The sequence below is a fragment of the Myotis myotis genome, unplaced genomic scaffold, assembly GCF_014108235.1.
Source record: "Myotis myotis isolate mMyoMyo1 unplaced genomic scaffold, mMyoMyo1.p scaffold_m19_p_13, whole genome shotgun sequence".
NCBI lineage: Eukaryota > Metazoa > Chordata > Mammalia > Chiroptera > Vespertilionidae > Myotis > Myotis myotis.
Window position 1 is genome coordinate 48,269,022 of NW_023416317.1, and position 21,029 is coordinate 48,290,050.

Consider the following 21,029-nt stretch of genomic DNA (forward strand, 5'->3'; position numbering starts at 1 on the left):
AATTTTTTTTCATTTTTCAATTACAATTGACATTCAATATTCTATTAGTTTCAGGTGTATAGCATAGTGGTTAGACATTTATATAACTTACAAAGTGATCCCCCCAATGCCATACATAGTTATTATAATATTTAATGAGCAAAGGTTTCAGGACACTGGGTAATTCTTTCCTATGGGTCCAGGTATGCTACTTGTTGTAGAAAATATAACATTTATATACTCATCCTATCATGCCAATGCTATTTACTGGTTTTTAAGTTTTAGAATCAATCTATAGATGTAGCACAGAAACTTAAGAGTAGAGGAACAGAATGTAAATGACACAAATAACATTACTAGACATTCCTCAGCAATTGGGGCTGACTTGTTTAACTTCATCTTATACAGCAGTCAGTCAATGGATGCTGTCCTAAACTGATAAAGAAATAGGAATAGAAGTTAATATGTAAGTGCATAGTGTAATCTAGTGCAACATGAATGTATTTTAAATTGTTGGCTGTGGCTGTTTCTGAGGGTAGGAATGATTTTGGTTATCTCCTATTCCTTCTATTTTTTTTTCTTTTTTACTGTGTGCATGCGTTAGAAAATAAATCCCCCATAGCATCTAAAGGACAACCTGGCGAAGTTCCCGGAATATTGCAGATGCTCTCTAAATAAGAGTTGTCTCATTCTATCTTCCAAAAAAAAGGAAACAAGTTTTCCAAAGATTGGGAGTCTCATTTCCATCTTCACATACCAAGAAAAGATTAATCAATTTGTATCTAACATCACAGAACCAGTTTTTACAAGCCCCCCCTCAAAAAAAAAAAAAGTTAATTCACTGGAAGCTGTACCTGATAGGTCCTTAGAACACGCAGCCAGTTTTTCCAAGTGACTATTGATTTTCTCGATGGCTTTAAAGTTCTTATTCCTCTTCAGGACATCCACGGGGGTCCGGGACTGTCGATCTAGGAGGGTGGGGTCTGCCCCAAAACGCAGGAGCATCTGCACATCCTCTGTTTGTCCTAGGGCAGGCCAAAGGGAAAAGGGGGCATTGTCATGGTTCCTTCCGTAAGGAGATGTCCCCATGAGTGCTCGTCCTCCCAGTTTCCTGCCTGAGCAGCCCGGGGCAAGGGGACCACGGTCCCTCTGCTTGCAGAACCTAAACTGCTGGCCTTGGGCAACCCACCAAAGTCCCCGAAGCAAGGCGGACTTTGTGGAGTGGGAAGGACAATAGCTTTTAAGAGGTTCAGAAGTGCGCTCCTCTATACCTTTCTCCCCTCTCCTTGGCAACAAGCAAGGAGATGGGGAATCTGGTTACTAGGCAACTGTTACAGCTGTAAGGATAACAGCAAGCTGTGACTTCAGATTTCTTTATTCCCTAGAGAGGAAACAAAATATTCTTCCAGAAAAAAAGCCTGTCTGGGGACAGGAGAAAAAAGTGGCAATTGCTCTCCAATCGGGGTCTTTTTGTTGTCACTGTTTCCATCCTCCCAGCCCCTACCCTCTGGCTGCCAGCTCCGTTTGCTGCTTTGACAAATCTATTTGCCAAGCATCAAGGTGTCTCTGTGGTCACAGATGCAGCAGTCTTCATAATGGAACAGGTGTACTTCTGGGGTACAAAGACTTATGTGGGCATAGAGAGTTAAATGAATCAATGCCCGATTCCCAACGTTCATACCCATGCTTTCCTAAAATGCACTGCCTTGACCAAGCACCCGTACTCAAGGTATTGTCCTACTCATGGTGTTCTCCTTCCCCATCTCCCCAATAACAGCTGCCCTTCTTCCACTTTACAAAAATAAGACAAAATTTAAAAGGCCTGCCCTAGCCAATTTGGCTCAGCGCATAGAGCATCAGCACACAGACTGAAGAGTTCCAGGTTCAATTCCGGTCAAGGGCACCTACCTTGGTTGCAGATTCAATCCCTGGCTTGGTTGAGAGCAACCAATCGACGTCTCTCTCTCACATCGATATTTCTCTCTGTGTGTCTCTCCCCCTCCCTTCCACTCTCTAAAAATCAATGGAAAAATATTCTCGGGTGAGAATTAACAAAAAAATTAAAGTCCTACTTTTCTCTTCCCATCAAATATCTCACAGTAGTAAGCAGAATCCCTTAGATTCCTAGCACCTGGCATACATACACCTTCTCCCAGTTCTTCAAACAAATACTAATCCAAGGACTGCTGTGATGAGACTCTGAGAATGTAATTAAGGTCCCAAAGCAGTTAACCTTAAGATAATCAGGAGATTTTCCAGATGGGCCTGGCCTAACCATTTGAACCTTAAAGGTCAAAGGTGTAGAGGTCAGAGATTCAAAATACAAGAGAGATCTGATGCACAAGAAATTCTCCCCACTCTGAATATAGAGGGGACCTCATGACAAGGAATGTGTGTGGTCTGTAGAAGCTGGCAGCAGCCTCTGCCTGACAGTCAGCAAGGAAACTCAGACCCCAGTCCTACAACCACAAGGAACTGGATTCTGCCACAATCATGTGAACTTGAAGGAACGCTTCGAACTTTTTTTAAAATATATTTTTATTGATTTCAGAGAGGAAGGGAGAGGGGGAGAGAGAAATATCAATGATGAGAGAACCATTGATCAGCTGCCTCCTGCACACCCCTTACAGGGGATCAAGCCTGCAACTCAGGCATGTGCCCTTGACTGGAGTCGAACCCGCAACTCTTCAGTACACAGGCCAACACTCAATCCACTGGGCCAAACCGGCTAGGGCTAGGCCTCAAACTTTAGATAAGAATACAGTTTCATGGCCAAGCCGGTATAGCTCAGCGGTTGAGCGATGACCCAGAAACCAAGAGGTTTCGGTTCGATTCCCGTTCAGGGCACATGCCTGTGGGGGGCCTGTAGGAGGCAGCCAATCAATGATTCTCTCTCATCATTGATGTTTCTATCTCTCACTCCCTCTCCATTCCTCTTTCTCTAAGAAATCCATAAAAACATATTTAAAAAATAATAATAATAGCAAAGTCCCAGCCAACACCTGATTTCAGCTTCAGGAGACAATGAGCAGAAAACTCACTCACATGGAAGCCCATCTTCTAAAAGGGAGGCTGCTCCGGGTCCTGTAGGGAGGACGAGGGATGGAACCCCATTCCCATCCTACCACTGATCTGGAGAGTGGCATGGGTTCTAGCGGCCTGAGCGCCATCATCTGTGAAGCTGGACTCATGATACCTTCCTCACAGCTGTCCCTGAGGGTGAGTGAGAAAACCTGCCCGGGTACATGACACTGGTGGAACTTAATGACCCTTTAACTGTTGAGACACAGTTAGGGGCTGGCTGAGCCTCAGGGCCAAGGCTGGCATTGTGGAAAGTCATTTCTCGTTGTTTCTCCTAATGAGAATATAGGTATCTTTTTGAAGGAAGCAAGTATCTCTCAGACATGTCTTCAGTTCAAAGTTTTCTACACATACAAAGTAGATTTAAAAACACTGGATTGCCTATGTGTGTGTGTGTATCTATGTTCCCTCTAGCTCTATCACTTGAAATACATGCTCACAGTTGGAGCTTTCTCCTCAGTTTAGGCTGGAGCTGGGCTTCCAATCTCAAGTTTAGATATCCCAGAAAATGGGCTTTTATATCCTAGAAAAGTGATGGATACAGAAGTATTGCTCCAATTAAGTGAAAATCTAGAAAACACTGGCTGTGCCCACAAAGTTAAGCTTCCAACCTACTTCCCTTCACCCTTGCAAGCCCCCTTCTGAGATTCTCAGAGCTGCAATGCTGAACCTGGCCACTAGGTGACATCACACCTATCTCCATTTTTGTTCTTTTTTACTGAAAAGGGGTACATATTGCAGAGTGAAAAATATCATGAACATAGGGGTGCATATGTTCTTTCTGATTGGTGTTTCAGGCTTCTTAGGATATATTCCTAGAAGTGGGATCCCTGGCAGTTCCATTTTTAACTTTTTGAGGAAACTCCACACTGATCCTAGCAGCACAATTTACAATAGCTAAGATCTGGAAATAGTCCAAGTGCCCATCAGTAAATGAGTGGATAAAAAAGCTGTGGTGCATCTATACCATGGAATACTATGCAGCACCAAAAAGAAGGATCTCTTACCCTTTGAGACAGCATGGAGGGACGTGGAGAGTATTATGTTAAGCAAAATAAGCCAGTCAGAGAAAGACAAGTATCACATGATATCACTCATAGGTGGAATCTAATGAACAAAATAGGCTGATGAACAAAATGGATCCAGAGACACAGAAGCATGGAACAGACTGTCAAATCTCAGAGGGAAGGCGGGGGTGGAAGAGATCAACCAAAGAAGTTGTATGCATATATGCATAAACCATGGACACGGGCCACAGTGTGGTGAAGGCCTGGGGCGGGAGTAGGGGGGGCAGGGGGGGGCATGGAGGCAGGCTAAAAGGGGTCAATGGGGATAAAAAGGGGACATATGTAATACTTTCAACAATAAAGGTTTTTTAAAATGTAAAAAAATATATCATGAAATGATTTGTTTACTGAGATACCAATTATGTTTGAAACATCCATATGTATATTAAAGCAATTCTCTCTGTTGATTCCCCAACAAAAAAAAGAAAAAAGAAAAGAAAACTCACGCCGAAACCGGTTTGGCTCAGTGGATAGAGCGTCAGCCTGCGGACTGAGGGGTCCCGGGTTTGATTCCGGTCAAGGGCATGTACCTGGGTTGCGGGCACATCCCCCATGGGTGGCGTGCAGGAGGCAGCTGATCGATGTTTCTCTCTCATCGATGTTTCTGACTCTCTATCTCTCTCCCTTCCTCTCTATAAAAAATCAATAAAATATATTAAAAAAAAAAAAAAGAAAACTCAGTCACATCACTCTGGACCTACCGAACTGTGAGCTAATGAATGGGTGTTGTTTTAAACCCCTTAGTTTATGGTGGTTTGTTACATAGCATAGAAAACCAACGCAGCTACCCTTGTGCATTGTCCCAAATGAGCTGATGAAGATCTCCAGTAGAGGGCATGCAAGAGGCAGCCAATCGATGGTTCTCTCTCTCTCTCTCTCTCTCTCTCTCTCTCTCTTCTCTCTGAAATCAATTTAAAAAAACCTATTTTTAATAAAGGTAAATAATTTCATCAATGTCCTGACTTAAATAAGTAAATAAATAAATCTCACAATAAAATTCATAGATGGATTCCCGGCGCCCCGGTCAGCGGGGGATAGCAATAGAGAAACAAACCTCACGGGCTGCTCCTGGGACCACTGGAGAGAGAACACTGCAATTTCCTAGGAGGGCCCTCCAGACCAACAGCAGGACTTAGACTTAGGCTGTGGCCAGTCCACAGGCACATTCAATTCCAAGCCGACATGTTATAATCATCAGTTTTCGTATTTTTTTAAAAATCCAGCCTTCCAACGTCTCTTGCTATCAGAAGACAGCTGCAAGGCCTGGTTCCCACGATCAGCACTGACTGCAGCCAGCCCAGACACAAGCTCCCACTGCTCCGTCGCCTCCCTTCCACTGGGGCTGAGAGTCCATGACCATCTATCATCACAGCGACCCCTTTTCCAGAGCTGTGTGGGCGTGCTCACAGCTTCCTGTTTCACAGGCTAACAAGGTACATCTGCGTCAAGGAGCCAGCTTTTCCTCCCACGTGTCAGCCCCTTTCAGGAAGCCTGTCTCCCCCTGGAGGGCAGGGGAGGATGCAATTCCTGTGTTAGCTCCTAAGTGCCAGGAAGGCAGGATTATGTCTGTTGTCTGGTTCACAATTTATCTCTGGTGGAGCACAGATTTGGCATAAAATAAAGCCCTTAGTAACCACCTGATGGGGGCAAGAACAAATGCAGATGGAAGCCCATGTCCTTGAGTCATTCGACCCCACAGAAGCCATTCAAAGCCAAGAGCCCTGCAATTCTTCCTTCTCTCGCTCCACCTCCTCTCTGCACACAGCTTACCCTCCTAATCATGTTTAATTCATGGAAAAGTTTACTCCTGAGCCCGTCACAGGATGGACGGGGAAAACACAATGGCCTGTTAAGTGAGTTCGCAGATGCCTGAGGTCCTCCAGCCCACAGCACGCCCTGCACCCGGTGTCGCCACTTACGCTTGATGAGGTATCCCGGGGAGTGGGCGGCGACCACGTGCAGGACGGTGCAGCCATCCTGGTCCTTCTGGTTGACGCGGCCTTTCCATTCGGGCTGCTGCTCCATCAACCACCTGAACAGATGGTTTTCCCCTGAAGGGCATTAAGATGAGTTACTGATGTTCTCTTCTGCTTACAGAACACCAGCAGAGCAAGTCGATGTGTACCACACTGAGGCAACCGAGCGGGGAATCCAACACATGCTGCCAATGCCACACACAGGTGTGGGAGACACGGGAGCTTGTGAACTGAAAGTTTTAGAAAGTTATTCACAATGCACTGAAGTCAGCTTCCCTAGAAGCAAAGCCTAAGACATAAATTCTTGGCCATGTGACTTAGAGAGGGAGCTCGAGACCGAGGGAGGGGAGCAGGACAGGACAGGGGGAGGAGGCAAACAGAGATGTGGTCCCAGCTGCGTCCACTCGGGCCTGACCCCAGGGGGAGCTCTGGAGTGTGAACTGTACCACAGAGTTGGCCCACCTGGAGGCAGAGGTTGACCTCTGTACCCCCACGTCAGTCCCTGAGACCTGCAGGAGGCCCCTGGGAGGAAGGTGAGGCTGAGGGAGAACGTCCCTGGGATGTGGTGCCTGTTGGCAGAGAGCAGTTCTCTGTCCAAGCCTCCAGCACTCATAACAGGTGGGGGTAAGCATGGTCTAAAGAGGACCTGGGCCCGGCCGGCGTGGCTCAGTGGTTGAACTCAGTGTGGGGCATGCCAGAGGCAGCCAATTAATGATTCTCTCTCATCATTGATGTTTCTATCTCTCTCTCCCTCTCCCTTCCTCTGTTAACAAAATAAAAATAAAGAGGATCTGGGCGGGGCCTAAGAGCGCCCATCAAGTCAGTATTCTGAAGAGATTACTACATTACTATCATAGGACATATATTTTAAATTCTTTTCACAGACTCCTTTCCTTGTAGCTCCTGGGATGGAGGAAAGCCCCACTCTTCTGCCAATTCGGTAACACTACTTATCACCATGTCAGAGTTTTCCTCTCAGAAACTAAACAGGGATAAGCTTGATTGAAGACCTGATCTCACGGATACCTGCCTATTCTCATAGGAGCCGCCTTGAAGAGTAGACAGGATGAGGAATCGTGCCTTTCATAACCAGAGGCACACTTCTCTGGGTTCCAGATTCCTACTTTGAAGCTGGGAACATGGATCAGATTGCTCTGAATCAAACTTTACTTGGTGTTTTATGTAACAATCCCCGTGTAAGAATAAAGTCTCTTACAGATTCCTCAATACATGAAGTGAATGATGGCAGGGCAAACCTGGCTAAAGCAAAGGTGGGGGCCCAAGTCTTCAAGCCTCTGGCCACCACCACTCTCTCATTCTGGGAGATGATATGGCCTAGAAGAGGAGGACTGCCTAGACAAGTTCTCTTGGCCCTTCCGGCTCTAAAATGATATGGGTAAGTGTCCATCAGAGATGCCACACCTGCTTGGAAAAGAAAAACAAGCTCCCATCTGAAGTGTAAAGAGAGAGAGAGTTTTAACAATAACATTTTTAAGATGTTTATGGAAATAGAAGTCCTTGAAATTTTAAAGTCCTTTAAAGTTTAAAAGAACCACCAGCCATCTGTGTCGGCAACAGCCAGTGCTTCCCATCCTACCCCCACCACAGTCGGCCCTCTAGGCTACAGAAAATGAACCTGAACCTGGGAAAAGACCACATCTGCCTTTGCGGTGGGAGGACACTCCACAGCTCTCCTGGGAGCTCTGCCCAGCAAGGCTGTGGGTCCCGGGCTCCACCCTACTGCCAGGACCTGTCTGGGAACACAGACCCTTTCAATCCGGGCATCCTGTACCTACAAGGTCCCGGGAGAAATAAAAAGGATGCTGTTGCCCTGCTGCCTTCATGCATATGAATAATCAATCACTGAATATTTAAAACATCTGAACAGTCTCCATTCACGTGGCTAAATTCTTCTTTCACCTGAGCTGAGAGGAGCACCAAAAGCTCAGAGTCCGGGGCAGCTGGGAGGGTGTTACCCGGAGAACACTCACTTGCTTGGATACAGAGTCGCATGAGGGCATGAAGAGGGTATGGTCCTATCGTCTCGATGCTCGCGCCAATGGAGATCAGCCACTGGACTAACTTGGGCACCTGTTCCATTTTCTCATAAAGTCCAATGAAGACATATTTCTGGGAAAGAAAACACACAGGAACAACCATGGAAGTCACTGTAGCAACATGAAACTTTCAACTCCTTCACCCATAAAGCTCAGAATCAGTAAAACCTGGACTTGTTGTGGCCCAAGCAAACGATTATCATAAATAACAAATTTGCAGTTGGGCAGCTGAAAAAGAAGGTCCCAAATCCAAGCCCGAAGTAAAACCATATCCTTCAAAAAGCCACCTTACCTCAAAGAGACTTTTCAGTGATAACTCTGGGACGTGAATATTTCTTGGTAGTCGATCTTTTTTCGCTGACAGAAGGAGAAATGACTGGTGAAGGCAGAAAAATAAAAGATTAGAATAATGATGTTCTCCACATAGGTTATTAGAGCCAAAGTATCCTTAAGCTTTAAAACAAACAAACAACAAAACAAAATACCCTCTGAACCTGTCTCCTTTTTTTAGGCCAGCTGCCAAGCTTTTCAGCCTGAGCCATGATAATCAGAGACTGGTTCAGGGCATGTACCTTGGTTGCAGGCTCCTCCTCCGCCCAAGCCCTGGTCGCGGTGTGTGCAGGAGGCAACCAATCAATGTGTTTCTCTCACACTGATGTTTCTCTCTGACTTTACCTCTCTGTTCCATTCTCCCTAAAAATCAATGGAAAAATACCCTCAACTAAGGATTAACAAAAAATAAAATTAAAAAATGGAAGCTAGCTAATTAATATAGCTTAGTGAATTTCCATCTTTAAGGATGTTCTAGTTAAAAAGTTATTTTGGCGCCCTGGCTGGTTTGGCTTGGTGGATAGAGCATCGGCCTGCAGACTGAAGGGTCCCAGGTTCGATTCTGGTCAAGGGCACATGCCAGGGTTGCGGTCTTGGTCCCCGGTGGGGGGCGTGCAGGAGGCAGCCAATCGATGGTTCTCTCTCATCATTGATGTTTCTCTATCTCTCTCCTCCCTTCCTCTCTGAAATCAACAAAAATATATTTAAAAAAAGAGAAAAAAGTTATTTTGGCATCAAGATAAACAAATGCTAAGTTACAATGCCCCAGGGCCAGCAGAAACCAGTTAATGTAGAAGGTTTTTCTCCACAAGGGAGCCACCATCTCCTTTTACTTACATGCCATAATCCTTTCTTTGCCAACTTCTCTATTACCGATTGCCACACTTCTGTGGAGAATCCAATGGTGAAAATGTGATCAAAGTAGGGCAAGAAACTTTGCAAAACAATGGGGTCACCTGAAAAAAAAAATGCCATCATTTAGAAGTTTTAACTTGGGGAAAGTCTAGAACACTTGGGCAAAGGTCCCCTAATTAAGACCACACATAGACAAAGGAAAAATTAAAGATGTATGGAGTTGCAATCATTTTCAATTTGGGTGACAATCAATCCCCTAAGAGTCAGAGAGCATAATGTGAGCCACCATTCACTTAGCCCTTCTATTCACCAAGTCCAGCAACATGTGTTTACATTTAACCCCTCAAACATACCAAGAGGGCAGTGGCTATTACCTCCATTTACGGAGAAGGAAATGGAAGCTTAAGGGAAGTTACACAATTCACTTCCTTGAAGAAAAATGTGACAAATAGTATTCTCACCCAACAGATGAGGCACTATCACAAATGAGGTCAGGCTTCGTGGCATGTCATGCTGCTAGTTCATGACCAAAAACAAGACTGGAATCCACATCTAACAACTCTTTTAGTCAACACACATTCTTCTAACCTGGTAGCCCATCAACCTTGCAAACCACAGTTCTCAAACTCACGGATGAGAAGAACATCCAAGGGGATAGGACAGACAGACTAATATAGCGCCTCTTCGAGAGTTATTCATTTCCAAAAATAAATATCAAAATAACCATGTACTAGTATTATATGAAAGGCTACAAAATTTCCACAAGTATATTTTCCAAAATTTAAAAATTGGGCATGGGCATACTCTCCTTGGTAGAAAAGTTGGGGCTGCATCACCCCAAGAAGTCCCGCTAACTGCTCCCTCTAAGATGGGGGCAGAGGGAAACCACCCTGATTTCTCCAGGGATGGTCACCAAGAACGGTTGTGCATCCAGCCGGGCTCTGACAGGAGAAGGACTTTCGGAGGACACGCAGAGACGATGGGGAAGTGTAGGCAGGGGACAAGCCACGTGGTTCTGAAAGGGGATGCAGGCTGTAGGCCCTGGCGGAAGTGACCAGCTGGAAATCTGAAGATCTCCTACCTCTCTGTCTAGGGGACACGGTGGTGCCCACTTCTAACCCCGTCACTCACTGTCTGACATGCTCTTACCCCTCTCTGTGCCAAAATCTGTAGGGCTCCACCCACAGACCACAGAAGTCACTCTCCCACCATCGCAGTGGAACAGCTGGATACCTAACAGGTGAGTCTGTGGCCAGCAGTGATTTCCCCACTTCTGAAAGCCAAAAACCACACTCCACCAAGTCTAGCATGTGCTGCTATTCATACTCTAACACCTATAGAATCGGGATATGTGTTACAATCGATGTCGTGTCTCAGTGGCAGAACATAAACTAGTGGCTCATCTTAAATCAATGAGAACTTAAATCGGATCAAGCGTAATATTTGAAAACAACGGCCTGGTTACTGGCGGGACTTCAGAAGGAGCCCCTTTGTCACTAGCAAGGAGTATACTACACTGAGCTTTTTGGTTTTCTGTCCAGGCCACTGACAAAAGCCACCCCATGGGCCAGGTGATTACAATAAGAATCTAGTGGTGATGCTCAAGGCCTCCCATGCATCACTCCCAGACTGAGCAAGTGGGTCCACCGCTGAAGTGAGCATCACAGCCGCGACACTGAACACCACTGACAGCTTTCACAGGACTCTGCCAGCCCTTTCGGGTTATTTTCACAGCAAACCAGAATATTTTCTGAACACATTGGAGAAATATGCAAAAATCATAAGGAAGCACAAAAACACATAAAGCAAGTAGTAGTATAAATCGGGAAAACTCTATGAATAGCAATAGGAATTAGTCATCTTTACAAAGGCATGAGCCGCCAAAGCTTTCAAAATACTTTCTAATGTGAAAACCAGTTTTATTCAAACTACATAAATCAGCCACAAAAAACACCCTGTAATCATCTCCCCAGGAGCCTGAGTTCTGCAGGAGGAATTCAAATAAAATAACTAGGACTGGAAGGAAGAAAGGAAGGAAAGGAGGGAGGGGAGAAAGAGGGAGGGAAGAAGGGAGGGAACGCTTCCCCCGAGTCAGACTTACTGCCCATAGTGGTGAAGACTCCCACAAGGAAATCAGCAAACTGGCTCTGATCACTACTGCCCTGCAAAAGCTGAAGGCCCTCAAAGAACATGCGAGCAGCTTCGTAATGCTGGAGCAACTGCAGCAAGGAATAACCAGCGCGGTAGTATCCCTGGAACGAAAAAAGGAAAACCTTACCGTCTCTCCTCAAGTGCTGCTGAGAGGATGAGCAAGATTGGGGGGCTGGCGGAGACCCTAGAATCTCACTTCTGTGTAAACACAGATCTCTAACAGTCACTGCCCACCAGACTGCCACGTGATGTCCTGTGCAACATTTTTTTCTGTCATTTTCTAACTGCTAAGAAAATAATCACTTTCAAATCTATGACGTAGGCCACAGAGAGAAGGAAGCTGGCCTGCTTCCAATTACATGTGTAATTTATTTATCCATGACTCAAATCACAGCCTGTGCAAGAAGAGAGGAATGAAAAAAATCCTGCGACTACAGTGTTCTGGGAAAGAATGAGCTTGTCATGTAACTCAGAAATTGTTTCCTGCTCCTTTCAATCAAAGTAAACACAATTTGCACTGGGGATTTAGAGGGAAAAATTGTAATTACAAGCATTGAGAATTATGAAGCTCCACATTATAGGCAAAAAAAAAAAAAATGTATTTCTGTAGAGAGAAGAAAATTACAAGGATTAGTGATGCAAACGGCCTCCCATGCCCTGGCCGGGTGGCTTGCTTGTCGTCCCATACACCAAAAGGTGGGGAGTTTGATTCCTGGTCAGGGTGCATGTGGGAAGCAGCCCATCAATCAACTGATCGATATTTCTCTCTCAACTCTCTTTCTCTACTCTCTCTCTCTCTCTCCCCGTCCCCCCTCGCCCCCCACTTTGACCATCCAACTGCATTGGCATTTATAATTCCACTTAACAAATTATTTTTTGATTTGTCTTAACTTTCATTTGAAAGCTCTTCTAAACCTTAGAGAACAATCAGAAAAAGTGTTTTATTTTCCAACCAGGCAAGCTGGTACAGAATTTCCCATTTCTCTGACTTTTTCAGATTTAAGTCTCATCTTTTTATTTTGGACACAGGGATTAGGGGGTATCAGAATATGTCACCCCAAAATATGGGACATGAGGACTGCATAAATCCCCTCTCCAGGGAGTCTTTATGGCCTGAAGGAGATAGAAAGTCAGCACTGAGATGAGCCTGCACAAACAAACCTCGCTGATAGCCCTTATCTGCCATTAGTTTCTCCGTATGTTTATTTCTCCACAGTTCACAGACCCTAAAGTCTTTAAAACCCTGTCCTTTGTCTTGTCATGTCTCTACAATGTATCACGCTTCATTAAAAATGATATATAAACGCTCCGACCCACCCACTTCTTTGGAGTCTTTACTTCTTTTCTCAGAAGGACCCCATGTCACATAGAAAGTAACATCAAATAAAATCTGGTCGGGCCGGCATGGCTCAGTGGTTGAGCGTTGACCTATGAACTAGGAAGTCACAGTTCGATTCCCAGTCAGGGCATATGCCTGGGTTGAGGGCTCTATCCCCAGTAGGGGGCGTGCAGGAGACAGCTGATCAACAATTCTCTCTCACCATTGATGTTTCTATCTCTCCCTCCCTCTCCCTTCCTCTCCAAAACCAATAAAATATCTATACTAATAAAAGGGTAATATGCTAATTAGACCAGACGTCTTCTGGACGTCCATCCGGATAAAGCCACAGCAGCTGCAAGGGCCGAGGGCCAGCAGTGCAGGAGCGGGAGCCAAGGTGGCTCTGCTGCTGCCGTGGGAGAGGAGACAGAGCCACTGCTGCCACCTCCCCTTTCACAGAGGTAGCGCAGGAGAGGCCTCTGCGCGGGCTGGTCCAGCACCGTGGCCCCTTCTGCAGAGGCAGTGGGAGAGAGAACTGTGCGGTTCGGGTCCCAGTGCTGCCCCCTTCAACAGAGGCAGCCACAGAGGCAGTGGCGCAGGCCCGATCCCGGCGCCATGCCTCCGCAGAAGCTGATGGGGTGCGACCTGCTGTGCCTCAACCTCCCACAGCTCCTCCCCCAGCCGACCTGGCCTCACCCACCAGTGGGCGGAGGGCAGTGGCAGCAGCAGTGGGGTGATGGGGGCAGCACCTTCCCATGATTGGCGTGGTCACCTCCCGCATAGAGAGGCCAGACTGCTCCCTCTGGGGAGCGGGCTTAAGCCATCAGTAGGACATCCCCTGAGGGCTCCTGGACTGTGAGAGGGGACAGGCCCGGACTGAGGGACACCCCCCTCCAGTGCACGAATTTTCATGCACTGGGCCTCTAGTCCTATACAATAAAAGGCTAATATGCAAATAGACCAAACTGCGGAACAACCGGTCACTATGACACGCACTGACCACCAGGGGGCAGACGCTCAACGCAGGAGCTACCCTCTGGTGGTCAGTGCGCTCCCACAGGGGGAGTGCCACTCAGCCAGAAGCCGAGCTCATGGCTGGCGAGTGCAGCAGCAGTGGCAGGAGCCTCTCCCTCCTCCGTGGCAGCGCTAAGGATGTCCAACTGCCAGCTTAGGCCCACTCCCTGCAGAGGGGGAGGGCCTAAGCCATCAGTCAGACATGCCCTGAGGGCTCCCAGACTGTGAGAGGGCGCAGGCCGGGCTGAGGGACCCGTCCCACCCCCAGTGCACAATTTTTGTGCACCGGGCCTCTAGTCCTATCTAATAAAAGAGAAACATGGTAATTGGCGTACGACCGCTACCCTTCCCATTGGCTAATCAGGGCAATATGCAAATTAACTGCCAGCCAAGATGGTGGCCGGCAGCCAGGCAGCTTGAAACTAACATGAGGCTTGCTTGCTTCAGTGACGGAGGACTCCAACGTTCCCTGCCTGCCGCTGCAGGCCTCTGAGCTGCAAGCAACTATGTAACAAACATAAAAGCTAAACAAAACCCCAGAAACCTGCCGGGCTTCAGCCAGCAGGATCGCAACATTGTAAGCAAAGGCCAGAAACCTACTTTCAGCAGCGGAGGCCTAAGAGCTGGAGCCAAGCCTCAAAGCTAAAGCTGGCCCAGAATAAAAAAAAAAAAAAGAAAGAAAAAAAGGGGCGGTTGGGAGCTTCAGTCACCCCCAGTCTGAAAACAGCCCTCAGCTCCTCACCCAGACTGGCCAGGCACCCCAGTGGGGACCCCCACCCTGAAGGATGTGTGACCAGCTACAAAAAGCCATCATTCCCTCACCCAGGCTGGCCAGGCACCCCAGTGGGGACCCCCACCCTGATCCAGGACACCCTTCAGGGCAAACCAGCCAGCACCCACCCATGCACCAGGCCTCTACCCTATATAGTAAAAGGGTAATATGCCTCCCAGCACCGGGATCAACGGAGCCGCGAGGCCTCCCAGCACCGGGATCAGCGTGACAGGGGGCAGCGCCCCAACCCCCTGATCGACCCTGCTCTGTGTGTGACAGGGTGCGGCGCCCCAACCCCCCCCACACACACACACGGGCCCTGCTCTGTGTGTCGGGGTAGAGCCATAACCTCCCCATCGACCCTGCCCTGAGTGTGAGAGTGGCGGCATCCCAACCCCCTGATGGGCCCTGCTCTGTGCGTGACAGGGGGCTGCGCCCCAACCCCCCTGATGGGCCCTGCTCTGTGAGTGACAGGGGGAAATGCCCCAACCCCCTGATTGGCCCTGCTCTGTGCATGACAGGGGGTGGCGCCGCAACCTCCCCATCGACCCTGCCTTGAGTGTGACAGGGGGCGGTGCCCCAACCCCCAAATCGGACCTACCCTGAGCGTGACTGAGGGTGGAATCACAACCTCCCGATCGCCCTGCTCTGTGTATGACAGGGGGCTGCGCCCCAACTCCCCAATCGGCCCGGCTCTGAGCCCGACCAGGGGCTGCACCTAGGGATTGGGCCTGCCCTCTGCCACCCGGGAGCAGGCCTAAGCCAGCAGGTCGTTATCTCCCGAGGGGTCCCAGACTGTGAGAGGGCACAAGCCGGGCTGAGGGGCCCCCCTCCCCCCCGAGTGCACAAATTTTCGTGCACCCGGCCTCTAGTATATATATAAAAGAATCGGTGTCATGTAGTACTTGCATCTGAAGTAAAGCTTGCATCTGAAGTAAAGCTTTGCTATCATGAAACCTGTAAACAGCAAAGAACATGAACAGACTATGAATTTGGTGTCACTACTTCAGGACAAAATGAGCTCAGAGGATCTCCACTGCACTCCATCCACCAAGAGCCCAGCTCTGCTCTCCCCTACAAAGGCATTTCAACACTTGGCCATCATTGGTTCCGCCCTTCTCTGGGTATCACTCACATGCCCCATGAGCACCTGCGTGAAGTGCAAAGGGAGTTGAATGAGAAGTACTCCCATTTTAGAAGGAAGGGGAGGAGGCAGGCTAAGAGGAAGGAAGCAGCAGCTGTCCCAGTGTCCCTTGCACCATACCTTCACGTAGGTTGGATCCCACTGGAGACACTCCTTGGCAGCCACAAATGCCTCGTTCCATTTCCCAAGGTTGTAAAAGGCATTGGACTTGTTGCACAGGAGCACAGCCAAGTCCCTGGGGGGAACCCTGTGAGAAAGAACAAGCTGAAGGTCCGTAAAGCTATCTTCCTGCAAATACAGAAAACAATCCTTAAAGACCAGCACTCTGATCCTGACTGCTGTCATGCCCATGGGGTTTCAGCAGGAAATGTGCCAGGTATGGCTATCAGAGCTGACCCTTGTAGGCCCCTAGAAATCCTGGGGCACTTGCAAGGTACAATCTGTCCTTCCTCACTTCGAAATCCTCTGCTCCCAGCTTTTAATGACAAATGTTCTCAACACCTTGGTTCCATTTCCTACTGATCCCCACAGATCTCTTCCTTTTTTAGAGGCTGTTCCTAAGGATGGAGAGGATGGGAGTTTCCCACTGAGCGTGAGCAGAGTTCAGACACGGTGTGAACCGCTCCACATGCATGCTCCTCCTGATTGGAGGCAGAGCTTATCACAGGAGGGGCTGTTCAGAACACGTGACCACAGCATCCTCACGGACCCACTGGGAGAGACCCAGGTCAAGCACTATTCTATCATGGCAGGACCCAGAGTACAAACAAGGCCCACACACCATGCGGCTAATCTGCACTGCCCAATAGAGGAGCTACTATCCACATGTAGCTATTTAAATTTAAATGAATTAAACAAAATGTAAAATTCAGTTCCTTAGTTATATTTGCCACATTTCAGTACTCAGTAGTCACCTTCTTATTAAAGATCGTCTTCATGGTCACAGAAAGTCCTATTGGACAGTGCTAGTCAAGGATCTGAAGGCCATAACTCAAGCTCACAAACTGCAGTAAAACACATCCTACCCTCCTAAATTTGAACCTTGCTGGGAGGCAAGGTTCAAATTTAGAACCGCCGGCACTGTGTCAGGGCAGGGTGAGCCAGGCCTGTGCCCCTGCCCACTCTCTCTTCTATTTTCACCTCAGCCTTCATCCTGCCCTGTAGGAGATACAATTCCAAGCTCTGTCCACACCCCTGACCTTGGCCAGACCGCAGAAGAATGGATACAGGTAGGAGGCTCATGCAGGGCCTGGGAATAGGGTCCATGGGCAGAAACTCCTGGGCCCTAGTACCCACAGTGTGGACCAAAAGGTTTGAAAGGGTTCTGGATGAAGCCCCTGGCCCAACAGACTCCTGTGGGGAGGGGTTCAGCTGGGGAAAGGTCAAAAGGTCCCTGTAAAGCATGGGCAGGGTGGGGCCTCTCTTGCCTGGGTCTCAGAGTAATACAGCTGCAAGGTTAGTGCTGAAATCAGGTCAGAAGAAGGAGGAAAACACAAAATATATCACAATATGTTAACAAAAGCTCAAAAGCCATTGAATTCAAGACACACTGGGGGGGTGGGAGGGACAAGGTGAATTCTATGTTATTGAATATTTTCAATTGTGAAAATTATACCAATCATTAAAGAAAAGATAGGTGATGCAGATAAGCACAAAAATAAAGCAAAGGAAAAAATCACCTCTACTACTGTCCCCACCCCAGTGCTTTATGTGCCCGGCTCCTCTCAGCACCCATCATTCCCTCTAGGGCAAGAGATGAGACTCCAAAATCACAGAAGAGGCAGTGGGGCACCCAGGGGGTGACTGGCAAGGGAGCTGTGACTGGAGTGTAGCAGATGCTCTGGTGTCAGGCCCGATACCCTGGCCAGTGCAGCCATCCCCACCTGCAGTGAGTGTTGCCTGCAGCTAGGGCTCCAGAGATTTACCCTCAGCCTAATGGGAGCATCCGCTCCAGGAAGCTATGCTCCTCCCAGGGTCTGATTTGTGTGCCCCAACCCCCAATTCATATGGTGAAGCCCTAGTCCCCAGTGTGATGGTGTTTGGAGATGGGGCTTTGGGGAGGTGATTAGGTTTAGATGAGGTGGTGAGGGTGGAGCCCTCGAGATGGGGTTGGCTGCCTTATAACAAGAAACACCAGAGAGCTTCCTTGCTCTCTCTCTGTACCATATGAGGACACAGTGAGAAGGTGGCCATCTGCAAACCAGGAAAAGAGTTCTTACCAGGCACCGTACTGGCCAGCAGGATCCCAGGCTCCAGAACTGTGAGAAATAAATTCCTGTTGGTTAAACCGCCAGTCTATGGTATTTTGTTATGACAGTCCATGCTGACTAATACCGCCTCCCTCCCTAGGACAACTCCCAGAGGCTGGACAGCCTACAACCAATGATGGACTAACATGGGAATCAAAGGGTCAGCCCCTTGTCCCAAAGTGGGACCAGCTCTGCAGGACAACTCATCCTCCCAAGTTCACTGGAGATCAGGCTGAAGGGGACTCCAGGTGAGACAATATCCCTGCCTGGAGCCTTCCCCTGCCCCATCCTGCTTCCCTCAGTCCCCATCTCCTGAGAGCACTTGCTCTGCAAACCCCATGCACCTAAATCTCTATATCAGCAGGAAGACAGGCAGCAAGTGACGGGCAAAAGACACAGTGTCAGGAAGGTCCATGAAAGGCAACATGTGAGGGTCCGGGCAGAAGTCCCATTAACAGTCACACAGCCAGTAAGTGGTGGAGCTAAGATTTGAGCACTCACAGTTGGGGTCAGTCTGTGATCATAACCACTTTCCAATGCTTCCTCTTTAAGAAAGCTGGATGTTTTGCCCTGAATGAGGAGCTCTAGGCCCAGCTATGACAGTTCTGATCTGACCTAGGAAGGGGCAGAATAACAGAAATACAGGCCCAAACCAATTACACTCAACCCAAGTCCAGCTAGAGTGCAATACTATGGTGATAGAGAGGTAGGGTTGGGAGCCATGTTTCAGTAATTTAATTCGGTGTCATTTCTAAGTACAAGTTTAGGTTGTATGTACCCACAAATGCCAAGCCCTTGCTTCTTCTGCTATGGCTGTTCCCAAAATATGATCTGGGAACCTCAGGGGGGAAGGGTTCCCCAAGACCATTTAAGGTAATCCACAAGGTCAAACTTTAGTAGACTGAATAATGGTCCCCCAACAATGTTACCTTTTATGGCAAAAGCAGATGTATTTAATTTATGAATCTTGAGAAGAGTTTGTCCCGGATTATATACAATCACAAACATAAGGATGAGAGAGAGAATGAAACCAGGCAGAGGAGAAGGTGATGTGATGACAGATGCAGATTGAAATAATATGCTTTGAAGATGGAGAAAGGGGCCACAAGCCAAGGAAAACGGCAGTCACTCAAAGTTCAAAAAGGCAAGGAAATGGATTCTCCTCTGGCACCTTGATTTTAGCCTTGTTAAGACTCATTTCGGACTTCTGGCCTCCAGAATTGTAAGATAATAAATTTGTATTGTGTGAAGCCACTAAGTTTATAGTAACTTGTTACAGCAGCAACAGGAAACTTATACAATAATAATGCTAAGACATTTTGTACCTTTACACACTCATTCTCTCACGTGTTCAGGGGATGTTCAGAGGCTACATGACGTGTGCTATCAAAACAGATTGACTGTAGAAGCAGATGTGAGAAGCCAGATGTCTACTACTAAGACAGGCATTAAAAGGATTTGTGAAAATGTAAAATGTGCCAGTCTTCTCACCAAATTGTTTGCTTTGGAAAATATAGTTATTTTTCTTTAAAATATTTTATTTATATTAACGAGTAATGGATTTCTTATTGACATTTTTATTTAGATTAATAAATATAAACTTTAAATTTCTCTTAGTTTTAAGTTCTGATACAGACTTAAAACCTACATATTGACAACTAAAAACCTACATAAACAAAAGCTCTTTGGGTCCTCTATGACTTTAAGCATTATCATAATATAAAAATGTTTGGGAACAGGTCTACTAGAAGTGAAGGGGCAGGTAGAGAGGTGAGCCGCATTCCTGAGTGGTGAGCACTATGGCCAGGGGGTATATGGCATAGGTACTCCAGAAGATGAAACGAATGACAACTGAGAAGTTTGGAGACTTCTCTCAATCCAGGAACTCTGATCCCATAATCAGACAGAAGGGAAAGCTTTGTAATGTTTATCAACAGTCCCTCAAGTTTCACTTTCCATTTCCCTTATTACTCTAGTACAGTGGTTCTCAACCTTCCTAATGCTGCGATCCTTTAATACAGTTCCTCATGTTGTGGTGACCCCCAACCATAAAATTATTTTCGTTGCTACTTCATAACTGTAATTTTGCTACTGTTATGAATCATAATGTAAATATCTGATATGCAGGATGAATTTTCACTGATACAAATTGAACATAATTAAAGCATAGTGATTAAATACGAAAACAATATGTAAGTATATATGTGTTTTCCGATGGTCTTAGGCGACCCCTGTGAAAGGGTCGTTCAATCCACAGGTTGAGAACCACTGATCTAGTGTATTCTGTTCAGTTTCTGGGCTGACTATGTAGAGAAGATCAACAGGAAGTGAGCGAGAAGAAAACAGAAACCAGGCAGTGTGATAAATGACAAGAAAACTTAAGCAACTGAGTTCCCTTTTACTTAAAAAAAAAGTGGGAAGAAGCCGAAACCGGTTTGGCTCAGTGGATAGAGTGTCAGCCTGCGGACTGAAAGGTCCCAGGTTCGATTCCGGTCAAGGCATGTACCTGGGTTGCGGGCACATCCCCAGTAGGAGATGTGCAGGAGGCAGCTGATTGGTGTTTCTCTCTCATCGATGTTTCTAACTCTCTATCTCTCTCCATTCCTCTCTGTAAAAAATCAATAAAATATATTTAAAACAAAAAAAAAAGGTGGGAAGAAAATACAAACACTTACCCCCACTGGTATAACTGCAGAAGAACCTGGATGGCTTCATCGTACTTTCTGATGGCCAAAGAGAAGTTCCCATTCTTAAAAACTTGGTTGCCGGATTCTTTCAACAACTCAGCATAAGTTGCTGGGTCCATCCTGTGAGGAAACATAGGAAAGGGCTGGCTGCCAGGCCTGCACAGGCCTCGGTCCCCTTCCCATCTGCACTGCTGAGAGTCTGGAGAGGCAGTTTGTTAGTTCTGGCTCCACCCACCTGTAGAGGGCACACCCTGACAACACTTCTCGCCAGCATGGGACCAGAGTCTGCCTAGGTCACTTCTTCCTCAGTTCTTTTCTGACCTCAGGGGCAGAAGCCAGAACAGTGCCA

At 47.2% G+C, this 21,029-nt stretch overlaps 1 protein-coding gene across 6 annotated transcripts in view; it reads right to left on the reverse strand.

Annotated features, from left to right (window-relative positions):
- TRANK1 (tetratricopeptide repeat and ankyrin repeat containing 1) overlaps positions 1-21,029 on the reverse strand; it is an 84,944-nt gene that overhangs the window by 39,479 nt on the left and 24,436 nt on the right. For 3 of the 6 annotated variants that reach the window (XM_036332966.1, XM_036332969.1, XM_036332970.1), the window contains 9 exons: positions 20,669-20,800; positions 17,964-18,002; positions 15,865-15,991; positions 11,447-11,597; positions 9,328-9,446; positions 8,453-8,536; positions 8,095-8,233; positions 6,047-6,178; positions 834-1,004 (listed from right to left, as the gene is read on the reverse strand). In XM_036332966.1, the coding sequence (XP_036188859.1) occupies positions 834-1,004; positions 6,047-6,178; positions 8,095-8,233; positions 8,453-8,536; positions 9,328-9,446; positions 11,447-11,597; positions 15,865-15,991; positions 17,964-18,002; positions 20,669-20,800 (1,094 nt within the window). The remainder of the gene's footprint in view (positions 1-833; positions 1,005-6,046; positions 6,179-8,094; positions 8,234-8,452; positions 8,537-9,327; positions 9,447-11,446; positions 11,598-15,864; positions 15,992-17,963; positions 18,003-20,668; positions 20,801-21,029) is intronic. The other 3 variants (XM_036332972.1, XM_036332971.1, XM_036332968.1) reach the window with 2 other exon arrangements.